Genomic DNA, 13,855 nt, shown 5'->3' with positions numbered 1-13,855 from the left:
TTTTACACTGCAGTGAACAATATTTAGGGCAAATGATATCAAGACTTTTGAAAAAATGTACCAGCTCTAACTTAACATATGGACAAGTTTATGTTAAAGAAGGTCTTAATTCAGTTTGACAGCTTCATGAAGCCATTCAAAATTTTACCTTAATCATCTGGACCAAATCGCTACTTTACCTTAAAATTTGTGACCCAAATGTGTTTAACATTTAATTTACTCCCCCTATACCCTACTATTTTATGCATAACATAGGGAAATCATTTGGACGATATATGGGAAAATAGTGCAAGTAATCCACTGCCTACACTACGACAATAAAAGATAAACGATGATAACTGTGTTCCCAGAATGTTTGTACTAATCACGGTTTGAGGTGAAACCAAAAAAATAAACATTTTCAAAATAACTAAATGAAGTATACTCTGGTACAATTTGTAAAAAGGAGATATAGTTTAAATATCTTAAGCTAACAACCCAACATCATATTAACAAAAAGACAATTAGATATAATCTTCAACAATAGACAGATTTCGTTTTTCAATATATCTAGCCTTGCCTATAAAGGTTGGCTTTGAAATGAGAATAAATCTCTATAACAAGTCTGAATTGATCTCCAATTTGATTTCATTTTTGAAAGATGAAAGAAGAATTGAATTGTATAGGGAACTGATACCACGTTTTAACATGAAAAATGAGGTTCTGAAAAAGTTTGGAGGTTCAGTAGAAATGGAGAAGTTCCTCATTTGAATTATTATTACCTTAAAGAAAATTATGGGTTTCAGTTCTCTATGGAATATCTCTTGTTCCTTTCCATATTATTTTCAGCAAACAGGTTTTTAAATAGATTTATATGATAACCATGTGATAAAAATAAACAATAGAAAAAATTACCGGTACCTAGAAAAAAATTATGGAATGAAAATGTTTAAATTGTATTATATCCTTTGTTCCTGGTCGACCAATAATAAAAAATATTGGATTCAGTATTCCTGTGTAAAAAGTGTGGTGATATATATAGGTAAACTTATTTATAGAAGTCACATGAATTCCGAGAAAACAACTCTTCCTTAATGAATACATGTTATCCTTGTTAAATTGTTTGTATGGGATCTGGTGATATTTAAAGGTATAGGAAGGGAAACTGGTTCAAATCACTTCAAAGTTCTATTCAATTATGAGATATGAAAAATCTCAGCCATTCAATTCTAATTAAAATTTTTGATTTTCAAATTTGCTTTTGGAAAAAATGCCCCCATATATATGCTTCCTTTTCCCATAAAAGATCTACATAAAAAAGGGTAGTTTGATAGAATGAAATTATTTATAATGAATATGGCCAAAGGTAATATAACACTAAGAAATTAAACCCTAATTTTACTTGTAGATACTACTCCTGTATCGAATGCACAACAGCAGCAGCAGCTGCAGCAGGCAATTAGAATGACAGCAACTCCAAATCGTCGTCCTAGACAAAGACAACAAACTGCTAGCGCTAATGATTTAACCACAGACGGTGAAAGCCAATTGCCTACCCTTTTTTCCCAAGATATCTACATGCAACACCAAGGCCCACCAATGATGCAGATGCCACAACAAGATATGAAACAAAATGTCTACCAGGACCCCAATCTAATGTATTTCCAGCAGTTCGCAGTTGGTAATCAACACATACCGTTTCAGCAGCTTCAACCCCGGGGATCACCCCAACAGCTGCAACCCCGGGGGTCACAACTTACTCCTAGAGGCACTGTCATAAAACAAGCTCCTCATCATTTTGGGGGTGATGGTAGAAGAGGCTATGACGAGACGGACAGTGTTCCTTCGAAGCAAATGGGGGGAGTGTGTTTTCCTCCCGTAGAACCGTATGGTCATCCAGGATTTTGCAAATCAGCATCAGATTCAGTTTTATCGGGGAAAATGATGGATTACGGTAACGAAGGACTTGAACGAATTGCTCCGTTTGAATGTCAGATGCCTCCCAATGACTTCACATCACGCGAGGATTCAAGACAAATAAAAACTGAGGACTACGGCATTGATATATTTCAAAAGGATGAAAAAATTGAAGACATTGTTGATGAAATGAAAGAAGAAGAAAAAAGTTTTAAAAATGTACAAGAGGACTTGGTAGAAAATAAAGTTGAAAATATGGAGGATTCTGAGATGGCAGCTGATGATCAGAATAAACCAAACTTAGATATTAAAGAACAAAGTGAAAATGAAATATCTGTTAAATCTCAATTCCAGGATTTTAGTGGTATGTCCACATTTATGTTCTTTAATTTTGTTTTTAATATCAAGTTTGGATATCTCTTTAAAATAAGAGTTATATAGGATATAGAGAAGAAAAAAAACTTATAAAAGTTTGACTAGCTTAAGGGGGTATAAGTGAAAATATGAAATAATTTCAAAGAAGTTCTGTGAGGTACTATAATTAACAAGTATTAATCCTAGCAGATCTAGTGTAATTGAATTTCACCAACCATACCCTAGTGCATTTTCTGATTCCACTAGAATAGTCAATATACTTTAAATCAAAATTTTGATTTCACATTAAAATAACCAAAAGATTATGAAAAATTCGAAAATTTCATTGATAATGATTCATTAACCACAAGGTCATTCCTCATTTATTGTGAGAGGTGTTGTGGGAGTAGATAAACTAGATAGATAAAAAAAAAAGTTATTGAATATAGGATATAAAATGTTTAATTTATTTATTGAACTGTTTATCTAAAGGGTGTTTAACGATTTTGACCACCCATTCCATGAGAGTCTTGCACATTTAGAAGTTTTAACTATTTACTGGTTCTGATCCAGTGGTAGTCTAAACCCCTCCCCCTTTTTTTCATGTATCAATTGTTTATTTCATCTCATGTTGTTGTCTATGTATACCGACTGTGCAAGACCCTCATGGTTAGTTAAAAACCACCCTCATTACTTGTTGTTGTCCTTACCATGCATGAAATATTTGTCACTGGATGTTTATAAGCAATCAACAATCAATCAAACAATAAGTATTTTTCGTTACAGCACAAACAGAGAGTGATGATGTTATGCACATTGTTGATAGAACTTCAAAGGCATTACAGTTCTATGCTGCCACAGGAAATATAAAACAGTTGTTGTTTGTTCAGCGCCACCTACTCTCAATATCAGACGATAGTGGCGATCTGTAAGTTATATATAGCTTTCATTATGAATTTGAGTACTGTGGATTCATTATTATGAATTGGATACCAAATTTTCGTGGATTTTGTCGAAAAAAATAACAGTGAATCCAAATTTTCAACAAAGTATAAATTTCAATAAGGTTGTTAGTAGATACTTCATTTACTTGAATATTCAAACCACAAAAACTGGTATCTACAAATCCACACTGACAGTATAAGAGCATTGTCAAGAAGTTTAAATAGTTTTTGGGATTCTAGACTTAACCATATTAACTACATCTGACAGCCATTTCGTCTGATTGATGCAAAGCAATTATTCTTGGTCTATGACATCAAACATTTTCTGTAATAATAGTGTAAAATTACTGGAAATTGTTTTATTTTCTTTAATAGCAAAACATGGAAATTAGAATATGCATATTTTTCTTTCCAGCATGTAGTTAATCAAAAATGTCAAATGTATTTTCTTTTTGTTTTAGTGTTTTTTACTGTGTTTGTTTTCTTACACAATAATTACATAATTTCAACAATGTGACGTCAGTTCTGTTTGAAATTCACACAAATGTATTGCATTTATCTTGTGCTATATTAAATAAATAAAACATTATAAATTTTGATTTTATCTGAAAGGATTTTTTAGACGAAACTTTGCATTTTATTTTGTAGACCTTTACATTCCTTATATTTGTTTTTATTAAAAAGCATGTTTTAGAAGAAACTTTTGCATTTTATTTTGTAGACCTCTACACACCGCCATCATTAATAATCAGTTAGAAGTCATACACAATCTCCTAGACGTCATGTCAACCTTACCATACTGTAGATACAAATCTAGTGCTTATAATAGTCTTAGACAGGTGAGTTTTAAAAATACTGTACTATAACAAATTTGAGGCTGGTAGTAATGCATACCAATATCCCTTGGGCTTGGTAGACACAATTCAAGTTTTTGTCTGGCCTGCAACAAAAGTTTAGGAAGGGAATTAAATTTTCTCAGAATTTATTTTTTTGCAATTTCTAGGTCCAAATCTTTGTTGAGGTTTCACTTTTGCATTTCTCTTGTCCATATTTTTGGTCATTCATTAAGGTTTAATTTATGTGAGTTGATATTTTGGCAATTGTGTGTCAATTTCAAAATTAGGGGAAATTTCTCATTTTTTTACAGTCAGTTACAACACTTATTAACCATATATTGATACCAATCTAATATTAATTTATGTAAGGGGATATTTTCAAGATTGTTTCTTTTATAATTGTGACAGTAGGGAAAATTTCCCTTTTTTTCCTTACAGTAAGTTCCAACACCTATTTACCATATATTGAATACAAATCGACTGTTTAAAACAACGTTCTCTGACATTTATATTACAACAATACTATATACACTCATCTGTATTGTCAGGATCAAAAGATGTTATATAATAATCTGAATTGTAAATACTGTAAATTCAGAAATAATTACCTGCATTTATTAGTGAGATTTAATTCATATAAATTTCTTCAAAATGCGAGTTTAAATTATTGCGATTATAACCGTGTCACATTTTTCGCAATATTGTGAATAATTTCTGAATTTGCAGTATTGCTTTCAACAGCTTTAATAAGTCACAACAATATTCTGGATTAGAAATTGTTTAAAGAAAAATTTATTCAAATTTCTCCATACAAATTTAAAACCTTAAACGACCAAAATAAAAAAAAAAGTTTTTTTTTAAAGCAATCATTTAAATGCAAATGTCGTAAGTGATACAGGATGTCTTTAATTACAGAGGTATGTTTAAACAAAATTTAAACTATTTAATATGCAGTTTGCCTTTAACGCATGAAATTATAAAAAAGTGTTTTTTTTAATGGATAAATATTTCTTACATAAACAGAAAATTATAAAGGGTCATTTTCATTATATCAGTAGATAATTTTCTGTTTACGTAAGAAGTATTTATAAAAAAAATGTATTAAATGAAATCTAGTACAAATGGACGAAAACAATATCAAATTTAGGTTGTAATATAATTATAAAATATAACTGACATCCTGTTATGATATAAAGAATAATATTGATCACTTAGGTCACGGATAAGATAAACGAGGTCAGTGAGGTGTAACAAATGTCAACTAATCAGAATTTAGCTTGATGTTAAAATAAAAGTACCTATTTCCTGGTATAGAATTCAATTGCACTTTTAACAAAAATGGACATTTTTTTTTTTATAATTTCCTGAAAAATTGTCAAAAGATTTGATAAAGAATTTTTTTAAAGTTTCCTTTTGTTACCATTGTCCAGATTAAGAAAGATAAAGGAGATCTTAAAAGATAAAAAAAATAATTCTGGAATGCCACCAACTATCAATCATTCAATCAATAACAGCAAGATTAATCATATTGACACTTATTTTTTTTATCTCATTTAAATTTTTCAATTAAATATTTTGATTAGTTCTTTTAACTTACATTTCAAGTAAAAAAAAAATGTGTAATATTTAAAGTTCAGGCTTTCTTATTAAAATACTTTTGATAATTTAAATGAAAACTGATATATTTTATTTTGGACATTTATGTATAACAGAGTATATAAATGCCTTTACCAACAAAAGTCCCATTATTTCTCAGATGATTGAACCGATTTGATTTATATAACTCCTATAAATGACAGTTTTATACACGATCGCACAATTTGACACAATGTTGCTTTAAGTATCAATCATTGATGTATTATCCTAATTAAATTAATCTCTAAATGAAGGTGTAACTCAACAATTGATGAAATTGACAGATTTAATACTATTTTGCAGACGCCACTTCATTTAGCGGTACTGATGGGACAGCCAAGTGTAGTTGATAGGTTGTTGAATGTTGGAGCTGATCCAACCATGGTTGACAGAAAAGGCAATTCCCCAGCACATCTTGCCATCTTGTATGGGGCAGACTCATGTCTTGCCATTCTAGTCAGATACCAAAGATGTAACGCAGCCAAAAATAAACCATTCCCAGAGCTAGATCTCAAGAACTTTGATGGTAAGAAAAAGTGCTGATGTGTCAGTTATTTTAGGATTTGTTGTTTAGCTCTAATGTTCTTTTTGTTGTCTGTATATAACAGCATTAAAAGTTCTGGAAATTATTGTAATGATAGTTTCTGTTTAAAAATCAGTTGGGATAGAATTAATTATTTGATATAGACCTGCAAAATTATTAAAATGTTCATAAAATTATCAGGTGTTGCCAGTTTTACTGCAACGTACAACATTTGTACAATGTACCAAATTAGACAACTCTTTATTGAAATGTTTCTAAAATTAAACTTTGGCATACAATAAAATTGCATAGTAATTTGTTACCATCATCTGGAAAAAGCAGAGAGAAGAGACAATGAAAAGAAGTTGAATATTCAGTTCCATGTTCCATTTGTAAGAATTGAAAATGTCAATCTGTGTATTAGAGAAAGAAATAACCTAACATTATAATTCATATGATGATTATTATCTGTCTTCTATTTTATCAAAAGGAAACTTAATGAAATGTTATGTTATATTTTTTTAGGCTTTTCTACTGCCCATCTTGCAGCTATAACACAGAATTGTAATGCTATGAAACTGATATCAAAAGGGAAAGGGAATATAAACATGCCCGATGGTAAGAGTGGAAGAACTCCCCTCCACCATGCTGTAGAAAGAGATGATCTTACTACTGTTGGATATCTAATATTAGAGGTAGGAAATTATACAGATGAACCCTAATTGATAATTATACTTTTAGACATGCAAATGCATTGCCAAAAAAATTAGACTCATTAGAAAATGTTACATGCATATTCTGGATATGAACAATGAACAAGTCCAGCATTAGTTCTAAGCCCTTGTCATGAAACTGTACTCAGTACTTGGAGAATAAAATGTGTGCTTGAAACATAAAATCCAATATTTTGATTGGTTGATTGTGTGCTTGAAACATAAAATCCAATATTTTGATTGGTTGATTTCTGAGACTGAGTATGATTATCATGCTGGAAAGATCCATGACCACATGGCCTGAATATGGAAATATTTGAAATTTTTTATTCACCCAGATGTTAATTAAAATACAATTTTACTTTCAAATGATAAAGCAGTTTTCTTATCTTTTGCATGTGTACAACACAAATACATTGATATGCATGGGTTTGTTACTTAGATGTTTGACTATCTTCAGATCATATATCCCATTAATTAGGTCAACTGAAAAAATATAGTCAAGGTACCTGGGTAAAGATTATTTAAAAAAAAATGCAGATAACATATCTCTTAGCTGCTTGAAAAAGAAAAATACCAATCAACGAAACTTAAGTATATGCAATTATCACTTTACTTGAACACTTTTAGTTAAGTACATTCTTTTTTTTGTACCATGAACATAAATTGTTCTGTAGTCCTAAAAAATATGGAAATTCCAACGACATTCATCTGAATATAGATCATAAATGCACTGTCAAATGACCCTGGACCTAAATTTATCATTAATATACAAGTGTTCACTTGAAATTTAAAGGATATATCTTGTATCTTCAATATGCACTTTAAATCTTCAAAACAAACAATAAATACTTACGGATTTTCCTCGTTTAAATAATTTAGAAGTATGTGACAACTCATTTGCAAAGGACTGATAGATGCACATTTCTGAAAAAAAAACTTTGTATGCTCCATTTATGGGCATTATGTTTTCTGGTCTGTGCTCCCATCCATTCGTTTATCCGTCTGTCAGGTTAAAGTTTTTGGTCAAGGTAGTTTTTGATGAAGTTGAAGTCTGAACAACTTGAAACTTAGTACACATGTTTCCTATGATATAATCTTTATATGATAATGCCAAATTAGAGTTTTGACCCCAATTTCACAGTCCACTAAACATAGAAAATGATAGTGTGATTGGGGCAACCGTGTACTATGGACACATTCTTGTTTAAAATAGCATTTATATGTGAATTTTGAAATTTTAACTCATTTGTCTACTCAATGCTAGAATTAGGAAGGTATTTCGGTCAGTTAACAAGAATTAAAATGCATCTTTAATTAGTGCTTTTTTTAAGTATTGGTGAATTTCTATAAACATACAAACTATATTGGTATACTTTTACAGGCTAGAGCAAATGTAAATGCTTGTTGTTTTGACGGTAATACACCTCTACATGTTGCCTGTGCAAGACAGAATGTTGGTATTGTGGCATTATTGATAGCTGCCGGAGGTGACCCAGAGATGGAGAATGATGAAGTTAAAGAAGAACTGTATGATGAATTTGAGGGAGTTCAAGATGACAAACAAATGGGAGATAACTCCTCAAATACTAGTGCCCATTTGGACTGTTATAAACCAGAAGATTTTGCTATGGACAATGAAAAGGTACTATTTCAAGCATTTAAATATGGCAATGACAAAACTTCCTGAGTGAATTATAAGTTCTTTTATGTGTTAAATTATCTCAAGGATTATTGTTAAAAAGAATTAAGGTTTTTTCTTGAAAAAAAATAACTTACTATTTCTACATGAAAGTTAATAAGGTTATTTATAGATATAAGAAGATATGGTATAAGTGTTTTTGAGCTTACAAAAATTGTCTTCCTGCTTTGAAGATATATTAATCAATGAATATTTTTTGTATAGGTTTTGAGAGTATTACGAGGAGAACCATACTCAAATGTCAAAGAGCTAGATCAAACAGACCGTGACTATATACATACTACAGATTATTTCTCATCGTTATCTATACAAGATATACAACTAGCCAATCATGGAACTTCAGACCCATCACAAGAAGGTAATTTACTCAATGGTCTATAAAAAATTTAGATTTTCATTCTGTATTATCTAATACAGTAAATTCATAATTTTTACTTATATAAATTATTACAATACTTAATAATTGAAGAAAAGAACAGGTGTTATTATTTTATTTTCAAAAATGCTAAAATTTCAAATGTGAGATTTTTTTTTTGGCGAAACCTATCAAGTTTAAGTATTAATGGAACATCCCACACCATTAAGAAATAACTAATGAAACATTTATTATAAGATAAAATAAATATTTGAGAATGTCAATTTGATCTACAGAAGAAAAAAACTTAGAATGTAAATTGCTCACATAAAGAGAGATTCTTAAAATGTTTTGTTCTCATGATTTAGGTGATCTGCACAAGTTAATGTACCCTGTGCGAGTTCAGATCTCTAAAATGTTAGACCCACCATGTGAGGGCGGAGACTGGATTGCTTTAGCTAATGCTCTTGGTTTATTTGAGCTTATGGACAGTCAGAGTCCGGGATACAGTCAGACAAGAGTGCTACTCAATTTTTATGAGGTAATTTACTTTTCCAAATATTTGAGAGATAAAAAAAAACATGGTATTTTACACATTTAGATTGAATATACATTTTAAACAAATTTTGGGGTTGTTTAAAGTTGATTTCTTTCTTTCTGTTAAGATCAGAGCAATGAGCAAAATTTGAAACAATTTTTTTACACAAAGTACACAGTTCTACTTTAATTCTTTTGAAATAAACTAAAAACCAAGGATATCTGAAAATTTAATGCTTTTAATCATTACAAGCTTGTAATAAAAAAAACCAGCCTAGTCAGAGGGTTAAATGAAAAGGTAATAGGACTTATATATCAATATGACAGCAACAAACCAACTAATACAAACACACATCAGACAATTAGATAGAACACATGGAATTCAGTCCTAGACTAATAAATCCTTATACAATAGCTTTATATCACAGCCTAAAAAAATTATGAATAAAATAAACAGGCTTTGAAAGATTTGCTATCAACACCAAATTCACTAAATGACAACTACCATTAAGATGACAAATCACAACCACTAACAATATGAATTTGAAAAACAGAAGAACTGACTTCCACTTTACAAATAATAAACTGATTATTTACAATATCAGCACATTTAAATGATTTTTCTTTTTACAGGAATATGGAGGTACGATCTCTTATCTAATGGAATGTTTAACATCAATGGGTAGAATGGATGTAGTATCATTGATTTCACAGTATCATTCATCTAGTAAGTATTCTGTAAGTAAAAACAGAGAAATTTAATAAGGTGGGTTCTTCCATTTTCTTTTAAGGGAAAACAGGTTTAAAATATTTTTTCGTCTATTCCATTTGATATACCTTGGTAATCTTTTTGTCAAGTATAGTAGACAATTTTCAAATGAAAAAGCTGTCTACTATTAAAATGGGTCTTCAAAAAAAAAGATGTAGGAAAATCGCTACTGAAATTATGAGTTTTTGTTATTGCAAAACTGATGCTGTTGTATTTTAGGCATTGTTGATAAACATCACAATAATTCCTGAAAATCTGGAAATCATTGCTGCAGAATTTTTTTTGGTGCATTATATATGCTAAACATTTGCCATCTTCCAATTTAATTAAAAGAAAGATAAAAAGTAGATGGGGAAATATTGCCAATGAGACATCAGTATCCACCAGAGTCCAAATGACATTTATGTAAAAAGCTATAGGTCACCATTACAACCTTTAACAATGAGCAAAACCCATACCACACTTTCAGCTATAAATGGCCCCACCATGACAATTCAAATGAGAAAATCGACAGCCTAAATCAGTGTGACAGGCTTGTCTCAATCTGATATGAAATATATTTTGTTAACAATTAAGGTTAGAGTTGGATAAGTCTTGGCAGGCACAGCAATATCAAATTTCAAATATCAATAAACTGACAACCATAAAATTATGCCAAATATTGATCAAATAAAAAGTAAAAAATGTATAAGCCTTGACTTACTTGAATGCATCTCATTTGTTTACTTTGATTTTTATTTAGGATATTGTGTAATATTTATTATATTTTCATTTTTTCTTGTTTTAGGTTCATTAAAGAAAAGTAATACAAATATGAACTGTTACGATTCAGGATTGAGTTCCGGTGATGTTAAACCCTTACAGACTTTAACGGCAGCTACATAATCATCTATATCATCTATATTGTCATTGTGTATATGATCATAAACAACTTTTTGTCTTGTTTACTTCTTTTAAATCACCGTTGGTTGAGTTATTCTAATTGACAACATGGATTTGTTTTAGTATGTAATTATCATTTACGAATTCGTTTTACATTTAGTTCATATTTTATGGTTATGAATTGACAATTAATTATGTAGACGGTCATATGTGCTGTATATAAGACTATAAACATGTCATGTTTTGGTTAGGTTGTTAACAACAACCTTGATTATTCCACGATCAGAAAAAGAGACTGTGAGGTCAAAATCTAGTACTATAGGTAACCATGGGACCATGATAGAGTAGTATTATTGATTGCTATGTCATTTTAGATGAGAAAAAAACATGAAATTTTGCTATGAACAACTGAATTGTAAAAAAATACTTCAATTTATATTGTGCATAAATTGTATTACAGTAGCATTTTGGTATATTTTTATGTTGTTCATTAGTTAAACAGAATTTGATATTGCTCATGAAAAATAAATATATATGTATTTTTGAGTTTTTGATTGAATCTTGTTAGAAAACAATTGAGTGTAAAGGTCACCTTCAGAACCAGAGAAAACTGATCTTATGAGAGACCTTTGAATAGAGGTAAAAAATGCATACTGTGGATTTAGGAAAACATGCATTTTCATGGATATTAGTGTTCCTGGTTTTGTCTAAGTCTGCATGCAACCTTATATAGACATAAGAAGATGTGGTATGAGTTCCAAAGAAACAACTCTCAATCCAAGATATAATTTATGAAAGCAAACCATTATAGGTCAAAGTACTGTCTTCAACACGGAGCCTTGGATCACACTAAACAGCAAGCTATAAAGGGCATCAAAAATTATGAGTGTAAAACCATTCAAACGTGAAAACCAACAGTAATCTATATAAAAAAACAAAAAACAAAAAACACTTATGTACCACATCAACAAAAGACAACTATTGAACATCAGATTCCTTACATGGGACAGGTTTTAATGGTACCAAACCTTCACCCTCATCTGAAACAATATTGTTACATCACAATAAGAAAAACACACTATAAAATAGAACATTTGAAAATGGTTGAAGATATAAATTCTCAATTAACCTGTACCAAAATAAATCCACAAAAATTGGTATCTGACAAACAACGAATCCACACTATTAATTACTACAAGTTGAACAAGAAGAGAATAACCTGATAAGAGAAGTTTTCTTTAAATGTATGTGACCTTTATAGCTGGTTTGACCTTATCTGGTTCATTCCTTTATTACATGTAGACAAACAACTTTGGAACTTGTGCTTCCAAGGCTAGGTTACTATCCATAATATTTTTGTCTGAAATATGAGAAAAAATATTTCATTTGCTTCAGAAAATTTCTTATAAAACTGATTCTATTAAAAAAAAAATCCAATTTGTTGAAAATAAGTTTTGCCAACATTATTTCACGGAATAAATTTTTTATCATGCCCAAACTGCAAAGGCAAAGTGGTTTTAATGTTACCATTGTTTCATCTGTATGTATGTTCACACTTCCTGTAATTCCCTTCTCTTAACTAAAGTTTACCTCAGCAAATATTTTGAAACTTACACTATGCTGAAAAGATCTAGCTCTAATTTAAGTGGCATCACTTTTACTGTTCTCTAGTTATGTCCCTGTACACATCACAAATTGCTGATTAAACTTTATCTTAACTTTGCCTCACCCAAATGTTATGAAATTCATACACAATGCTTATTGCTACCAAATAGATTAAGTTCAATCTTTGGTGGAGTCACTGTATCTGTTCTAGAGTTCTGTCCCTTATAAATGGAACAATTGGTGACTTTACTCAACCAAATGTGACAAAATGTATAGGCATTGCTTAGTATCACCAAACACTAATCAAAATTTTAGTTTGGCTGGCATCTTTTTTTCAACTTTCTTGAGTTATGTCCCTTTTTAAATGACAATAAAAATGCCTAATTTGCTGTATATTTTCAAACCTGAGAACCAATAAACTTCTACAGATAAGCTAGCAGATACTAATCAATCAGAGTTCAAAGCACCTAACTTTGAGCAAAGTTCAAACTCACAACGTCCTATAAAAAAGAAGATGTGGTATGATTGACAATGAGACAAATCAGCCATTTGTGACAGTTTAAATAGTACAACTTCAGATTGGTTGACAGAAAATTGACTATGGCAATTTATAAGTATCCCTTTACATCTAACATTGGTCATCTTTTGAACCTGTTTATATTGAGGTTATTAGTTTGTAGGAAGTAAACTCTCATAATTACACTGAAAGGAATTATATCCTAAGATTATCCATTTTCCCTGGACTCGCTGATTTGCCTGTTATTACTGATCATTATTGAAACTTAAATCTGAAATATAAAATTTTACTCAACTATAAAAATGGTCAGAACAAGTATGAATAAATTGGCTTGAATATTGATAAGAAGAATGTTCCTTACAAATAAAAAAAAGAAGACATGTTGGGTTGACAATGGGACCATTATTCATACAGACCTGCTGCCATAGATGTGATCAATTACAGGACATACAAGGTGAAAATAATTATCAAAATATGATTTATAAATATATGATTTATAAATATAGCTTTCATTATGTAGCTCATAATTGAGGGTGTCGATTGGGTATACAGATTTACAAAATGTACAGAATTAAAAGAAAAATATA

At 30.2% G+C, this 13,855-nt stretch overlaps 1 protein-coding gene across 6 annotated transcripts in view; it reads left to right on the top strand.

The window, feature by feature from the left end:
* LOC139489724 (nuclear factor NF-kappa-B p105 subunit-like) overlaps nt 1-11,687 on the top strand; it is a 57,994-nt gene extending 46,307 nt beyond the window's left edge. For 4 of the 6 annotated variants that reach the window (XM_071276465.1, XM_071276466.1, XM_071276463.1 and 1 more), the window contains exons 12-21: nt 1,388-2,260; nt 3,037-3,178; nt 3,916-4,033; nt 5,969-6,191; nt 6,714-6,883; nt 8,286-8,546; nt 8,808-8,961; nt 9,327-9,499; nt 10,129-10,222; nt 11,052-11,687. In XM_071276465.1, coding sequence (XP_071132566.1) covers nt 1,388-2,260; nt 3,037-3,178; nt 3,916-4,033; nt 5,969-6,191; nt 6,714-6,883; nt 8,286-8,546; nt 8,808-8,961; nt 9,327-9,499; nt 10,129-10,222; nt 11,052-11,149 — 2,306 coding nt within the window. In that variant the 3' untranslated portion in view covers nt 11,150-11,687. Of the gene's footprint in view, nt 1-1,387; nt 2,261-3,036; nt 3,179-3,915; nt 4,034-5,968; nt 6,192-6,713; nt 6,884-8,285; nt 8,547-8,807; nt 8,962-9,326; nt 9,500-10,128; nt 10,234-11,051 lie in introns of all 6 variants that reach the window. The other 2 variants (XM_071276468.1, XM_071276467.1) reach the window with 1 other exon arrangement.
* Nucleotides 11,688-13,855: the final 2,168 nt, after the last annotated feature.

The sequence above is a fragment of the Mytilus edulis genome, chromosome 9, assembly GCF_963676685.1.
Source record: "Mytilus edulis chromosome 9, xbMytEdul2.2, whole genome shotgun sequence".
Lineage (NCBI taxonomy): Eukaryota > Metazoa > Mollusca > Bivalvia > Mytilida > Mytilidae > Mytilus > Mytilus edulis.
The sequence above is the reverse complement of the archived record's forward strand: the minus strand, read 5'-3'. Positions and strand labels throughout refer to the sequence as shown.